This window comes from Strix uralensis, chromosome 7 (assembly GCF_047716275.1).
Source record: "Strix uralensis isolate ZFMK-TIS-50842 chromosome 7, bStrUra1, whole genome shotgun sequence".
Taxonomy (NCBI): Eukaryota; Metazoa; Chordata; class Aves; order Strigiformes; family Strigidae; genus Strix; species Strix uralensis.
The window spans coordinates 6820316-6837737 of record NC_133978.1 but is presented as its reverse complement, the minus strand read 5'-3'; the positions used below and the strand labels follow the sequence as shown (position 1 = coordinate 6837737).

Here is a 17422-nt window from a genome sequence, read left to right as displayed (position 1 = left end):
ATCACATAAATGATACTCTAATTCATTTATATAAATTTGTCTTAATTTATATGGTGATCAGACACCTAGTAAACTATTCAGAACCTTTTAAATCATCCAAACTCTAAAATTTTCTCTTACCCTAAATAAAAACCATAACCTACTCATTGATTTAGTTTAAACTTCTGTTTTCTTTTATGGAAGTACTAACATATTAGTATGCATATATACGCAGGCAGTATGGGTATTAAGGTGTATTTATTCAATGCAGTGCAAGAAGATTTATTATTGTTAATTACTGAGATATCATGAAAAAACACCCCTGCTTGTTAAATATATACTAGGGATGATTACTGAGACATTATTCAGATATAGTGCATTAACTTTGCAGAGAACCTCAACAGTGCTATTTACTAACTTTTAAGTGTTTGTTTCTAAAACATTCACAGCTTTTTAGTGTAGTATTTTAACAAACATAGAGGCAACATAAGAAACAGAGAAGGGAATGAAATCAGGTGCAAAGATCTGGATGAGTAGAGACTTTAAAATTTAAGATTTAAAAGAGAAAAGAGAGGAAGCTTACTTTCATAAGTAAGAAATCCAATTCTAAATGGGGGGGGGGGGGGGGGGGGGAGTTAAAAGATAACTTCAAAAAGTTGGAAATAACTAGTCATGAATGCTCAGTGAACTGTGCCATACCGTGGGACCACATGAAGACCGAATACAGGCTGAGTGAGATGGGTAAATGAGGTCTGCTGCTCACAGTGGTGGAACGGCCTTTATCTATTTCCCTTTTTTAATATTTTATCAACAAACTTCTATATCTCTGTCACACAAATTAATAAGAGTAAGACCTTCAAGCAGAGTCATTGCCACAGTTTACTGATTTTAACATAGGTGCTAAATTTCTGTAAGCAGAAGATGTGGCCCATAACATCTACAGAGATCAGTTTGCAGAGGCCCACTGTTCAGTGGTGTGCTCCACGAGAGGTTAAAAATACATTAATTCCCTTGAGATTTCAATTTGCTTTCATGGTATTTTTGGTAAAATACATCTTTTTCCAACTAATGAGTTAGTAATTATTCTATGTAATAGTACAGTAAAAAATACCACCTAATGGCTTCCTTGGAAAAGTATATATTTTGCACAGATCTTTTGGAGCAGATGTAACAGAACAGAACAGAATATTTTCAGTTGTAAGGGAGCTGCAATGATCGATAACTGCCTGACCACTTCACGGCTGACCAAAACCTAGAGCATGTTATTAAGGGCATTGTCCAAATGCCTCTTAAACACTGACAGGCTTGGGGCATCAACCATCTCTTGAGGAAGCCTTTTCCAGTGTTTGGCCACCCTCTCAGCAAAGAAATGCTTCCTAATGTCCAGTCTAAACCTCCCCTGGCACAGCTTTGAACCACTCCCACACATTCTATCAATGGATCCCAGGGAGAAGAGCTCAGCACTTCACTCTCCCCCTCCTCAGGAAGCTGCAGAGAGCGATGAGGTCAACCCCTCGGTCTCCTTTCATCCACACTAGACAAGCCTGAAGTCCTTTAGCTTCTCCTCACAGGACATTCCTTCCAGCCCTTTCATCAGCTTTGTTGCCCTCCTCTGGGGGCATTTGAGTACCTTAACACCCTTCTCAAACTGTGGGGCCCAGAACTGCACACAGCACTCCAGGTGAGGCTGCAATAACACTGAATACAGCAGGATAATCACCACTTTTGTCCAGTTGGTTTTACTGTGACTGATGCACCCCAGGATGTGGTTTGTCCTCTTGGCTGCCAGGGCACACTACTGAATTATAGTGACTCTGCTGTTGACCAGCACCCTCTGATCCCTGTCTGCAGGGCTGCTTTCCAGTCACTCCTCTCCCAGTTTATACTTGTGCCTGGTGTTACTCCATCCTAGGTGCAGAATCTGGCATTTCAACTTGTGAAATTTCATGGTTTCTAGAAAAAGCAATCATGGTTCAGTTTTTGAAAGACAAGGCTAAACATTCCTTTTCTTGTAAGAAAGTCCCAGGCTACAGAACTGCCTTTAAGCTTTGAAGCCTTTAGCAAGGTCACCAGTCCCAGGAGATAACGGAAACTACTAATCATGAAGATTACAGTATTTTCACTAAAATGCCAACTGTTTTCAATTGCATTCGCAGTCAGGAATATGGCTGTTGGGGATCCTATCCTGGTTTGTCCAGCACTTCCCTTATCCTGTATGGGGAGGCATGGCAGAGTGGTGAATTTAACACTGGAGATGACATTGAGGTGGAGTAAAATCATGGTGTGGTGCCACTTGTTTTATTTTTGTCTAGCTCAAATGACTTCCCTGGTGTGTAGAAACTACTAAGTACATAGACTGAGGTAGACTTCAGGGAATGTGAAGATGCATCTCTAGGCCTTGAACTTTGTATTTAAACATCCACCTTCTAATCTATATCCATATGCCAAGGTAGCTTTTAGTGTGTATGTCCCCGCTTCTAAGACTTTTTATATTGGATTACTGTATTATACAATTTCTATACATAGTTTAGTATCTTTAAATTTCATACCACTGTAATAGTATTTATTTTAGCCAAGATAAAAGTCAAAACTCATGCACTAGTTATTCTTTTCCAAGAGACTGACACCCTGTGGGAATTCCAGTTTTCATGCTTTACAAAAGACAGTAATTATAGTACCTTAAAATCAGGCATGAGAAGTTAAATCTGCATATAAACAACATGAAAAAAAACCTGTAAGGTAACAGGAGAGAAAATGGAAAAGGAAAGAAAAAAGGGAGGGGAAGGAAAAGAAATTAAGAGGGTACAAACAAACAATACTATGTGAGGAGGGACAATGCACAGCTATACCTGTGATGCAGCAGGACGATTCTTCAAAGAATACTATCTTATGTTTTCACAGGAAGCTATTCATGCCAGTTGTTGAATGGTCCCTGACATGAATTTCAATTGTTCTTTTATTTCTCTTTGTGGATGATGGTATTTTTTGGCAATTAATAATGCTCTCAGTGGGTTTTTTTGCCTAGGCAGTAGATAAATCTCTGAGCTCATCAACATACCCAAGAATAAACAAAAAGGAGCAGAGATGTATCACAGCCTAAAACCCAATTATGTCAGGTAAAAGCTGCCTGCCAAACCTCTGAGCTATCTGGCAATCCTACAAAGTGTGTAAGAGTGAATCATTCCATCTCTAAATATCCAGGCTGCAGGTAATACTTGCTGTCGAGTTTACTGAAATAGAAAATATCAGGAGAAAATGAAGTTTTTTACTGATGAACTAAACACAGCCTAAAACTTTATCTGGGTTTAACTCTACCAGCTGAGAAACGTGATAATTTTATAGGGAGAAAAGAGTAGAATTATAAAGGTAGTATGTTCTACAAATGCATGGTGTAATTTCATATACCAAAAAAAAGTCAAACACCCAAGCAAAACCAATGATACAGCAGCAAACTATCAGATAGGATGATCTTTTCTTTCAGGAAAAAATAACTCCCTTCACGCAGATCCTTTCTGCAGTTAAAAGGCAACTAGGGTGAGCCATCTGCTTTCTGATCTCTGAGTTTCCTATAAACGGCAAGAGCAAATCAAGCAGTCAAGGCTGAGATGGTGGAAGCTGTAAGATGCAAGGCTTAAGGCTATATTAATAGAATGGAACAGCAAAGCGGAAAGGGAAGCCCAAGTTTAGGTAGAGATAATTTTAGGTTTCATCTCTGCTGGGGACTGGCTCCATTTCAGAAATAAATTATTAGTCCACAAACCCCAACATAAGCAAATAAAGCCACAATTTGCGCTGGTACTGCTCTGCTTAAAATCTGGTTAAATTCTACTTCTGGCTTCGCTTAGGGAGGGGACAAGCTTGTCTTATTTGTTGGCCACTGACCAGTCAGACTGAGCTTTGTACTTACACAGGTCCAAGGCACCTGTGAGATCTCACATCACTTCAAGCATGTAACTGTGTGCTACAAGGGTTACCTTTGCTGCTTGTGGTTAGCTCTTCCTCACTGAAACAGCAAACAATTATTCAGCTCTGTTCTTTAATTGATGAGTATTAATTAAGCCTCATATTTGGCTATTTACACATTTGGAATCCAGCTTTCACAAACCCACAAACATTTTCAGAGTGTATTTGACAGAACCCTGTGGGGTCAGCAAATCTCACAGACATAGCATGGCATGCCATGTTCAGGTGGGATGCCAGATGGGTTTCTCACTAAGGCAAAAGGGACCAATTCCAATTCTGATAGCACATCAGCAACAAACACAAAGAATGTAGAGCTGTCTGACATCTGCTTATCTGATTTCCTCAATGAGCAAATTACACACGGATTATGAAGAAGGTAAAAGGCAGGCAGTGTATGATTAATGCAATAAATATAGATGGAAGAACAATAGATGACAGTTATCCAGCTAGCTCTCAATGGATGACAGTTATCCAGCTAGCTCTAACACCGATTATGCAGTCAAGCATGTGGCCCTCACCACAAGACTGCACACAGTCAGCCAGTGGATTTCAGAGCCTCTGAAAGAATGATGATATTTCCCTACCTGTGCTGGCCATGATGCCAATGTAGGAAACCAGATTACACCGTAGTAAGGGGATGAACCGTTGCTGGAATGGGGGTCATGCAGCTGGTCTGGGTGCAAGGGGGCTAACTAATGCAGTCATCTGTTGAAAAAGCCATTCTCAGGGACACGTAACTGTACCTGCGTGCATCCCCAAGCTGCCACCACCTCGCTCTGCATAGTTACTGGCAGCTCTTTACTCTCAGTACTTCATGTGGATATGCTTTGCAGCATTATAACATGAAAGTTGTTACTATTTTTGTAGGTGAACTTAACACTGTAACAAAGATCAGGATATTTCAAAGGCTAATCGAATTGGCACATATGATCATTTCTCATGCGCTATTTCACACAGGACCATGACAAGAACAAAGGCAGGCTTCTATTTTCAGAAATAAAATAGAACAGACTTGCTGAATAATTGGGTTTTCTTATATTTTCTATAATCATTTTATGCAGACTACTTCATGTAGACCAGGATAACAAGGCACTTGGAGTAACAAACTAATTTTGTGTTAATGTTACTGCTCTAATTTCCTACTACTTGGTACAGTGAACAGCAAGAGGGCCTCGAAAGCCAATAGCTAAGTTACGTTGAAGGAATGATGCTCTAAAAGTGCAATTTCAACACAATCCATGCGGTAGACGATGCACAGTGCTCCCTTGCTGCAACACACTTCACTTCAGTACCAATATACACTGACTGTTGATACTGAATATAATGAAGGGTCTATTTTCTCTCTTTTGAAGAGCAGGCTGTAAATCCCAGAGGTTCTCAGGTAATTAGGTAGTATCTGGTTTGTCAACCTCTACAGAATCTTTTCAGGTAAGCAGTATTTAAAAACACCATCTTCCATTTATCAAGCTCAGTGGAGGATTTTTTTAAAAATTCTCCATAGAATTTTCTTTCAAGGTTTCTGGTTTTTCTGAGTCAGTTTCCCTGTTATTATTATGCCTCCTTACTTGGTATGCCCACCTGCCTTCACCAATTCTGCATTACAACTGTATGAGCACACGTTCAAGAAAACAATCTGGTGTGATTCAAGTTCTCAAACAACATTTAAAAAAAACAAAAAGGCAGGAAGGTATCATTAACAGCAAAACCCAAAGCCAAATATACCTATGGAATATGATGGAATTATAAAAATGTAAACCAAAAGAACTATTCAGAGTTAAATAAAAAAAATAAATTAATCCCAAACCTTTTTTCACTGTCATACTGCTGCATCAGCAAGGATGTGCATGACAACAGGACCAGATCTTACACTGTGACACCAATGTCAAAGGACAGAATGACACAGACCACAGCACTGCTACTCCATTCTTGTGCCAGCAAAACTGAGATCACAATCTAGCACACAAATAATTATGTTTTTGAAGTTTGATTACATATTGAATACATTTTCTGCATTATGCTAAAAGGAGCCTGTCCTACCAGTTAAATGATTCCACAGTGAAAATAATGTCAACAGAGAAATTTCAACTAGGTCATGGACTGTACAGATGATTAAGATCAGTAAAAGGGATCTATGGCCAGAGCAATGAAGATCTCTGAGCCAGAACTGGCACTAGCATTGACAGGGCTGATTTCTGAATCAGAACCATAGCCTGAGCTATTAACACTATTGAGAGACTGCTGTCTCCATTTGCAGGCTTGCATTTCTCATACTCCAGTGAACCGTGTGGCAGGATGCATATTTTAATAGAGTATCTGTGATTTGTAACACTTTTGCTGTGCCTCCCAGTTTTAGTTCCAAAAATTCAGTCCTTCCCTTTTAACAGAATAATATTCATTCCATTTCTCTGGGAATATAATTTATATTAGACAGTAAGCACCAAATGGCAAGGAAGGAATACACATCACTTTTCCTTGCTATAAGAAAAAACCTTCAGCAAAGATTTTAATGTTCCAGAAAAAATACTGCCTTGTGCTTAAGCTTCCAATGAGATGCTAAACTAAAGCTACCAAATCATTCTGGAAAGTTCTGTTTTCCTGAAAGAGGGGGACAATTTTGTGAACAATTAAAAACATAAACAATATGTGACATAGTTCCAATATAATTTAATCCCTAAACTGGGAAGAATTTAAATTTAAAGTAGTATGTAAGTCAAGACTGTTCATGCCATCCATTTCTGTACAAAGCATATTGGCTTCTCTGTCTGAATCAGTAACCCCAGCACTAAGAGACTTTGATGGTAATCCATGTCGCAATTTGCTGCTGAGAAGTTCTTAATTCACAGCCTTACATGATGCCTAAGGCTGTATAGCTTGGGCAGAAGACGATGCAGATTTGCCAGAATGGATAATTGCACATTTATATTGTAATGGATACAGAATGCAGCTGACACTTTCACCACTGGTCCCTGTATCAGCGTTTCTGAAACCATTCACTATTTTTGTCTATATATACCCATAAAGCCTTTCTTTTTCTTTCTTTTTTATAAATCAACACAACATCTTTCCCGTTAGCTGACACTTTACAAACTCTAAACCTAAGGCAGATTTAAGAAAATTACATTTTTAACTGGAAAAATAATAAGAAAGAGTTAGGCCATACAGTCACGTGATGAATATAAACAAGCAGGCATAAACACAGCAAGCAACGGTAAAAGTATTATAGTCTAGTAGTTGCACGCAATGTAGCAAGCACCTTGCCTTTATAAAGAAGATTTAGCACACACTATGACTTTGTCCCATCAATTCTCCATTACTGTCTTAACACTAATACATAAAAGAAAAAAACAGACAGTAAAGTCAGACTTGGCTTGACAGGGCCCTGGATAACACTCTGCTTTCAACAGGAGGTTGGACCAGATGATCTCCTGAGGTCCCTTCCTTCTGTGATCCTCTACGTACGTGTTTCTCTTCTCTCTTTCCCCTCACTGACAAGAGTGCGAGATGACTAAAATGTGTGACAGTGAAAAGTATGGTTTGGTTCAAAAGATACTGCAGTATTTTTGGTGTAGAAAGTAGGCTCAGTTAACCATAATATTTTTGACAAAAAGAGGAAATACTGAATAATATTAAAAGAATTTCAAATAATGAAAAAAATTAATGAATGTTAACATACAGTAACTGCAGGCTTGAATGAGGTACTATCCAAGTGGTGAGTTCCTGGCACTCCTTTTAAGTACTTACTTCCATTTAGTCACATCTAGAGTCACCTGGATGGTATATGTGAGCTGCTGCTTTGGAGGGGAAAGAAAATCTTCACTGTCAGACCTGTATGCAAGATGTAGCCTGACAACATCAAGCACTTTTTGATATGCTTATAGATGCAATCAGAGAAAGAGTCTACTCCTCTGACAACATACATAAAACAATTTGAAAATTCTACATATCCTTGCTTGGAAGGGGGCATCTGCTTTTGACACTCCTATAGTACAGGATGATTTCACTGTATAGAAATAATATAGTACATGGATGTAAAAAGACAATTTTGGAATTTCACATATGGGGATGAAGAGGGTACTTATTTTCCTACCCACTATTCATTTTATATGTTAAAAGAACCCAGAATCTGCAATCAGGAATCCCGCTGTAAAGATTGAGCAAATAGCTGGAGCATGGGAACAGGGGCAGCAGTCAGAAGGATGTACAATGAAACAAAAAGTTAAAACTTGTTAGTCTGAAAGTGCAGGAATGGAGAAGCACAATAGCCAGGTAGTTTCTATTATCATTTGTTCAAAAAAAAAAAAAAAAGAAAATAAAGAAATCTATCATTCCCCAACCACTCTGCTGACTCTAATTCAATGGTTTAAGCAAAGGGGACCTGAAGATGTGTGAGGAGAACAGCCATCCCTCCTTGGGTGAAATAACAATGTTTCTGTGCTTTGGCTTCCACTCCCATGTCTGAGATTAAAAGGATGAGCATCTGCTTTTTCCTCTTCTGTCTCCCTCCCTCTACCTGAGATGTGAACAAACCATCTGTTTTCAAAATCAATAAATTAATCTGGTTTTCTACTAACAAAGTTTTAATTTTATTTGTGGAAACACCTCAACTCTTAAGAACAGACACTTGTTATGTCAATTGTGGCAATTGCAAACTCTAAAGATATTTCTTAGGGTAACAACCTGCTCATATGTTCATGAAAACAGGATGCAACTTTTGAGGAAAATGAGAGGGTGGGGTTTATTTACAGATACACTGCTGAGCAGCTTTTTGCTCTATAGAGCAACAAAGCCAGAAACATTATTACACAGAGAACCCAAACGGTCATCTGATTTGTTGAAGATATTAAAGGCCTTTAAACTAATGAAATTGGCAGAAAATCAGACCTTTGAGAGTTTGTTATATGGTACATAAACATGAAATACAAGCAAAATTATATGTGTAGCTGTTTGCCAGAAAACAGAAATTGGCTTTATTTATTTGGGAACACAAACTGACCTGGTACTAAATGGAGATTAGCATTTAAAAAAATGTCAGCATGTTAAATTGAAATTATATGCAGAATGTCTCCCAAAACTGTTTCAGTACAGAGCATTTTGATAAGACATCTGCAAGGTAGTCATAATAATAACAACTGAGTTTATGATGTCAGTACAGATGTAAATATGAACACACAAGTATTTCTACAATATGAGATGACTTCTCAGGTATACTGTGGGGTAAAGAACATCCACATACCTATTTTCCAAAAATGTCTATGAATTAAAATATGAAATGTAATCTATGTGGGATATTGCTTTGAGTTAAGTTTTCCCCATAATCAAGGTTGGTGATCCTGACTCAAGGTGTGAAAAAGCCAAGTAATATGGCAGGGACAAATAGGTGCCAGAAGCATTTACTTGCAAGTATGCATATTTGATCATGGCACTAAATAGTTTTAACTCACTTCTTATTTGGTTTCTGCAGCACAAACATAACATTCCCCAGTAATACCTTTTATGTGACTCAGGATAAAAAACTGAAAAAGGAACAGGTGTCCAACTATCCTTAACAGACGACAGGCACTTCTTCTAGTCTCTTTTTTAAAGGACATCAGATATTATATCCTTTTTCAGTCACACTGCGTCTAGATATATCAATCTTTGGATGACAGGACTGATAGAAAAAGCAAGAAAAGCACCATTTGAAGAAGGTAGGGCACAGAAGCATCTGCTTGGTAACAACCAGTATAGAGCATATTTTTTCCTGAATAACAAGGAAAGAAAATCCTCTCCTGGTTAAAAAAAGATGACAACGTAAGTAGTACTAACTATGTTTATACCAGAAGCCTAGTGCATAAGGGAGCACAAAGAAAGTTCCTGCTTTCTGCCAGGGAAGTTGACAAGTTGCTGAGGGAAGGAAAGGTCAGTTCTGACCTACTTAGGTCAGCAATGGTGAGAAAGTGATGAGAGGTGCAGGCCCAACTGGCTTGCTAACTACTTCTGCAGAAGTTCTTCCTCTTGTGCAATTGGTGTAGGATAGAAAAATGAAGAAAAAGATATTTAAAAAATCTCCAATATATATTTGTAATGAGTTAGCATCACTTATAAATTTCAGACCAACAACAATGAAGTTTCCCAAGACTATGAATTGTTCTTTGCCTTTCCTCCCTATGAGATCTCAGGGCTCTCTTGGAAAAACAAATAATTATGAGTGCAGTAAATGTCTTTTTTGTCAAATGCTTCTCTGCTTTGCTTTTAAACAGAGGTTCAATTCATGTGTGATATTGCCTGTATCTGACAGGATCTAACTCATTCCTACTGCAGAAGTAAAAACAGGTAGAAAACCCTACATGTGTAGGATAATTCTGTCATTAATAAAAGCAAAGGTAGAATCTAAACTAGATGGTTATTAACTGGCTGAAAGAGAAAAAGGATGATAGGAAGGTTTTCACCATTGCTATCTTCCTTTCCAAGTCCATATTCTGAAAATTCCTATAACTCTGCTGGATACAAGAGATCGAAGTTTGCTGTGATGTCTCTTATTGAGAGAAATCAAGTGTATTGAAGAGCTCACAAGCTCTGTTATGGATGAACTCTTAGATTTCTTTAAAACTGAATGAAAAACTACCCAGAATTTGCCACCAACAAAAGGAGAAAAAGGGAAACCATCTCAAGGGTATTTTGAGGTAGCCAAAACATTTTAAAAAGGGTCATGCTGAATGTGTATCTGAATGTGTACCTAAACTGAGCTTGAATTTGCAAAGGAAATTAAAACCCACAGTAAAAGATTGAGAGCTAAAGAAATAGGAATCTAAGGAATGGGATGGGGATGTAGTGAGGATCTAGCTGAAATAAAAGTATCTAGGTATGATAGAAAACCAAAATGAATGTTTTGTCTTACTTTGCGGCGGGGACTGGGGAGGGACTGGAGGTGGAGATCATGTATAACATGGTACAGAGAATGGCTACTCAATATTAACAAAGGCACAACCCGCAAAAGAAACTCAAAAAGCTTAACACCATAAACTCTGAGGGAACCTGTAGTCTCCATGCCAGAATTCTGGAAGAAACAGCACATGGAATACACATTGAGTAGAAGGGATTCTTTAAAAATGCATTAAAATCATGCATTGTATCAGGTAAGAACCACAATCTCAATATACATTTTCTACCCCATAAAATCAGGGAACACAGGATCCTCGTTCACTGCTTCCATGAACAAAGAGTAGTAAAAACATTCTGAATAGAGTATATGAACATTTTTACCTCTTCTTCCTCTCTGTAAAACTCATAGCAGTTCACTTGTTTACCCTCCAATAAAAAGAAAGAATTCCATGAAACTTTGACTTGGTGAATTCTTTTCCACTACTCTTGTTGCATTTCTGTTAGGATGTCTTTATTACCAGTAGTTATTATTAATTTGAAGTCATTACCACTTTCCACCACGTTTAATATCCTAATGGGATATTCTTAGCTGTTACCTCAATACAGCTGCCTCATATTCTTCAATAAACAACTTTCATATAGAAGCTCCTTTTTTTTTTTAAAGTTCTAGAATCACTCTTAACATTATGTAACATTTAATACGTATTGTCTCAAAAACTGTTAACCTGTTTCCTTTAACTTTTCTATGTATTTCACCTGGCAGAATTCTTGTCTTTGATTCTACTATCTGCCCTAATATACTTCCATAACAGCAATATTCTGATTAAAACACTATCCAGATAACGCACAAATGTTTCTGTGAAAAATCAAGTTCCCAAAGCCTCTACAATTTCACAAAAATCAGATGCTTCAAGAATCAAAAAAGGACTGAGGAATGTGGACAGTAATAACCACATGCAGCTATACGCCCTGGATCAAATATATAATTATTTCTAATCAACAGCTACCACTGGATTAATTAATCATTGCAAGTGAAACAACAAAAAGCATCTTAAGGGAAGCATCCTGCAGTTCGAGAGGCATTTCTATTACAGCTCATCAGTGCAGCACACCTTCCACTATTTAGATGCTCTCAAGTGTTATTCACATTATACCTGCAGGACTGGAATGAATGTTTTATGTATCTATGGTTAAGCTTGGATGTTGAAAACCATATCTGATAATTTGCATTAACAACAGTATTTGGCAGCATTTTACAGTTAGGAACTCTATTTTTAAAAACATTTTCTCAGTGTAATTACATGCTTGAAATGCTTCCTGAGGAGCTGATCTGGAGAGTTTCTGCTTTTACTTTGATGTTGAAATGTTGTCCCCTGTGAATCAATGTCCTTGTTCATTTACACCTCTCAATTATATTTTGATCAACAGTTTCTTTCCCTGATTCAGCCTTGCAATCCCCTGTAATCTGCAACACATTGTTCTTTGGCACTGTATCAGTGAGCCCCATAAGCTGGCCACAGAACACTTTTATTTCCTCACCTTGGCTGCTGTGGTAACAGCATACGTCTGAATAACCATCAGATTTACTAAAGCTTCTTACAGACAGACTGAAATGAAACTGGCATTGTCTGGAATGTATCTAATTAGGAATGCAAATACATCCTTACTCAAAAAATGAATATCAGGGTTTCCTCTGCAGTCTCTCTGTGCTGGCAGTCAGTATCTCTGTGGGATGGTGGAGTAGCTGACTATCTTTTCACCAAACCTCAAAAAAATGCTCAGTGTCTGAATAACGGTATTCATTAAGTAGAAAGCTGCACATGTCCTTTTTAATGATTTTTTTTTTTTTTATCTCCTGGGCTTTTGTCAGGACTCTGCAATTTTTGGGCTGTTGAATACATTCAAATACAGTTGAATACACTTCAAGCCACATTGATTTCTAAGGCAAACACATACATTGTTTAGGATAATGGGAGGTTCAGTACAAGTGGAGGCAGGCCCTTATCCCATTGGTCATAAATTCTTCAATTTAGAGAAGGAGGAGGAGAATCTGCTCTTTGCTACCCACAGCTTCAGGTACAGCCAATGAGCTAACTTCTGACACTTGGTTTTTTCTTGCCTTGTCAAACTGCACTTGCAAAGCAAAAGTGGAAAATGGCACTGATAGAAATCATCATATTAATACTGTCCATTTAGGTGTTGTGCAATGACTTGCAATTTTATAGATGCACTATGTACTTACATATTACACGTACACACTGCACTTAACTATGCATTATGCATATGTACAGTCTCTTCAGATGAAAGTATTTCCCCTCATGCTTCAGAAAGAAGTACAGGGGATATAATTTTTTTTTTTTTTTTGGAGTGACTGCCCACATACATACACACATCACAGAGGACTAAGAATAGACACTCAAAGAGTTTCCTGCAGAGCAGTGTCTGCATCTTCCTAGAGACTGAGTGAAGCTTTGTTACACTCCTCAGTGCATTTCCTAAAAATGAAAAACTCCACAAAGGAATAGTCAGTCATAATATCTGAAGTTCAAGCCCAAGAAGACTGGACATAGAGAAGACTCAGATCTCACTGAGAAACAGATAGAAACAAATTTGTAATCTTAAAAAAATAAGAGTCCCTGAGACACTAAGGGAAGGCAGGATGAGCAATGCAAGCATTAAATGAAGCCTAACTAATGTAGAAAAAAAAAAAAAAAAAGGTCTCCTAACCAAAACTCTTAGCCTATGTTCACTGAATCAGGAACTGATCAGAAGACCTAACAGAGGATTGCCCTCAATCTGGTCTGTTTTGCCAGGTAAATCCAACTCACATAAATTCTACCTGCTATAGGCAATAATCTACAAAGTAGAGGAACAGAGCCAGGGAGTACAACCCTGTGAAATGACTCATCTTGAGCCTGGGACAAGCAGAGAGTTCTGCACTAGCAAATAAGGAGGGGTAGAGTCCAGAAAATTGTCATTGACAAAGACCATCATATCAAAACCGCTTATCTATCCTGGCGTTTGGCTTTCCCTGAGTAGGAGTCATAGAAATAAAGGGGACAGAGGAAAAGAATATAATGACCCTCCAAGTGTCCTAGTCACTTGGGATGCTGTCTAGCTTGCAAGTAAAAGGTCTGATGCTTTTTTCCTTGTCTCTGAGGCACAGAGCTTCACCCTAGAATTATTTCTAGTCCTAGCAGGACCCACCAAGTAACATCTGCATACTGATAACATTGTTCACACTCTAACCTCATGAAGTAGCTGAGATCACCCACCAGGATATCTAAAGTGTGAAGGAGTTGAACTTTGAATCTTGATCCATTCCAAAGACTGACTGTTCCCTTACAGAGAAGAGGACAGCATTCAAAACTCTACTCACATATTGCAATAGCAGTGGCACTCGTCCCATAAACGTGATTTTCCTGGTAGATACTTGCCTTTCCTGTTTGATCCTGAAAGTATCTGTTGTAAAACTCCTTTTTTTTCCAGAATCATACAGAAAGGAAGATTTATGATTCCCAGATTAGCAGAGAAATTACATCCTTTAAAGTATATGGTTGTGAGAACACATCACCGAAAACGCCTTTTTGAGCTAAAGAGGTTTCAGCTTGGACTCCTCTCAAAAGGTACACAGTTTAAAGGAGCAGCAAATGGAGATGTTGCTTTCATCTTTGTTGTAGACGTGCCTACTGCAGTGGGATCTGTAAATTGAATCTGACCAAGGCAGGGTGACATGAAAAGTAAACATCTGGAAGACGCTGTAAGAGCAGAAGCCCACTCAAAAGTAACAGTGACAGGCACAGAGGCAAGCAGACACATGAAGATTTCTTGAATACATGGGGTAGAAACTGAATATAGTTCAAATAGGGTTAGGAAACTTCTAAATCTGATAAGAAACAAGAATATTTTTAAAATGCTGCTCGACTGAAAATTAGCAGAACAGTACTAAAACTTTTTCGGGCACTTGCAATGAAATTCATGGTACTAGTTGCATCCTGCATCATGTAGTTAGGTGCTGAACAAGACAAGCAGGCCAGGCTTTAGTGAGCCCTCCAGATAAAGTATATCATTATCTAATTTTTTACGCCTGCCTACATGCACAACCACCAGTTGAAATAAACCTCATAAACAATCACTTCAAGACAGAATCATTTAAGACTAACTTGCTGGCAACCAATCAAAAATCACTGTAGGTCAAGTGAAAGAACAGCAAACATACAATAGTGTTTCAGGATCTCTCTTCATAACAACTACAATAAGGATGAGACATTTTAAAGATTTTGCACATTAGCATTCCTACTGAAACAGTGTAACTTATACACTGCAATATGTTAAGACTCACTAATATTTTCCATATTAGAATCACAGAATCATAGAATGGTTTGGGTTACAAGTGACCTTTAAAGGACATCTAGTCCAACCCCCCTGCAATGAGCAGGGACACCTTCAACTAGATCAGGTTCCTCAGAGTCCTGTCCAACTTGGCCTTGAATGTTTCTAGGGATAAGGCATCTACAACCTCTCTGGGCAACCTGTTCCAGTGCCTCACCACCCTCATAGTAAAGAATTTCTTATATCTAATTTGAATCTACCCTCTTTCAGTTTAAAACCATTACTCCTTGTCCTATTGTAAGAGGTCCTCCTAAAAAGGTTGTCCCCATCTTTCCTGTAGGTCCCCTTTAAGTATTGAAAGGCCACCATAAGGTGTTGTCAGAGCCTTCTCTTCTCCAGGCTGAACAACCCAACTCTCTCAGCCTGTTGTTATGGGAGAGGTGCTTTTGTGGACCTCCTCTGGACCCACTCCAACAGGTCCATGTCTTTCCTGTACTGAGGACTCTGGAGCTGGACACAGCATTCCACTCAGAGTCTTGCCAGAGCAAAGTAGAGGGGCAGAATTGTCTCCCTCGACCAACTGGCCACACTAGCCTATAATATATTTTAATATTTTAAAGAAAAGAAAAATCTGTTTCTTACTTTTTTCTCAACTAAAAAGACAATTCAGAGACAACCTTCCTTTGAAAAATGTATCTACATTTTTATTAATGTTTACTTTTATTTTAAAACAAAATTGTTGAACATACAGATATTGCAGCTCAGATGTTATCTTGTATCATTTGAAATAGGATTTGTGGTCTGAAGATATTTTGGGGAAATTCTGCATCTGACAAAATTCTGTTTCAAATTTTAAAAATAAGCTTTTCTGAAGCATTTTCTTGAACTTCAGAAAAAACACTAAGATAAGTACATTAATTCTGACTGTGTAAAACTGACAGAAAATCAGGCTGTTAAATCCTTTGGTGTGAAGCTGACAAAACTTCAACAAGAGATTATCAGGATCACCTAAATATACTCTCTATTCCTACATTCCACTAAAGAAGGTTAAGTTTAAAAAGTTACAAGCAGATTTGTGTTAGTAGACATAAACTGATCATTAATGAAGTGAATGAAGATTTTTATCAACCAAACATAAATATATACTTTTACGGAATAAAACACATTTTTATGCAACATTCTGATCTGGGACTCAATGCAATTCTTGCCTTCTTAAGTTATAATCATGTGTGTTTCATTGTAATCCAAATTTCCTGAATCAGTTCAATCTGGATATAAGCTTTGGGGCACTGTTCATATACAGTTCTAAATTCTCCGGCATTTTCCAGATAATATTCCATTAATATTAAATGAACAAATAAAAAACTTACCCGAATCATCATGACTGAGCATCTGATGTTATGAATTGTATCATACACCTTCTTAGAAATGTCCACAAACTGGTTGTCATCAAACAGATGCATTGTGTTCTTGCTTAAGCTCTCCAATGCAATATTTACTTGACTAATAAATTCTGGAATCACTATTTAAACAAAGAAAACACAAACAAAATTCAGTGAGCATAAAAAGGATAAAACATGATTTTTCTTTCTGGCAAATTGCCTCACATTGATTAAAACTTTATTTAAAAACACATTATAGTAATAACATGATTAGTTTTAAGTGGGAACACATTTGTAATTTTTATCACAGTGATAAAAATGCACGTGGTGTGCACGTAAGCTGTGGATGGTTATACAGTGCAACAAAGAAGAAGAAAGCTTTAAAAGCGGGGGAGGGGGTGGGGAAGTAGTTGTAAAAACTTGCCAGTGATTTCAGTAGTAATTTTACCCAAAGAATCAGGATGAATAACCTGGGTCAAAGTTGGAACTACTATTCAGCAGACTCCTACTATTTCAGAATCTGCTTTTAGTCTGAATGGAGACAAAACTACCAAAAGTTTGATGCTTATTCTCCAAATTTAAAAGTCCCACAATTGTAACCTGGACTTACCAAGGTGTTTTATCTTGTTTGATTGAATCAAACAAATCGTAAATTTTGAGTCAGTTTCATATTAACCTGTGCTTTACCCAGAATGTCCTGGGAATTTTCTTCTGGTGATCCATGGCCTTATTTTGCATGGTGACCTGGTACCACTATATCTCTCTTGACTGTTCACATCAATTCGAAGCAAAGGAAACCCAACACACAGAATATAGAGTGAAGAGAGAATGCAGCTGGAAAATCCATCAGGCACAGAAGGACCTCAAACAAGTACAGACCAAACTCATTTGCAACAACTCATTTC

The 17422-nt window shown here is 37.8% G+C and overlaps 1 protein-coding gene across 3 annotated transcripts in view; it reads right to left on the bottom strand.

The window, feature by feature from the left end:
* The window catches only part of CTNNA3 (catenin alpha 3), a 544925-nt gene that overhangs the window by 89716 nt on the left and 437787 nt on the right, over positions 1 to 17422 (bottom strand). For all 3 annotated transcript variants that reach the window (XM_074874301.1, XM_074874302.1, XM_074874303.1), the window contains one exon: positions 16506 to 16657. In XM_074874301.1, coding sequence (XP_074730402.1) covers positions 16506 to 16657 — 152 coding nt within the window. The remainder of the gene's footprint in view (positions 1 to 16505; positions 16658 to 17422) is intronic.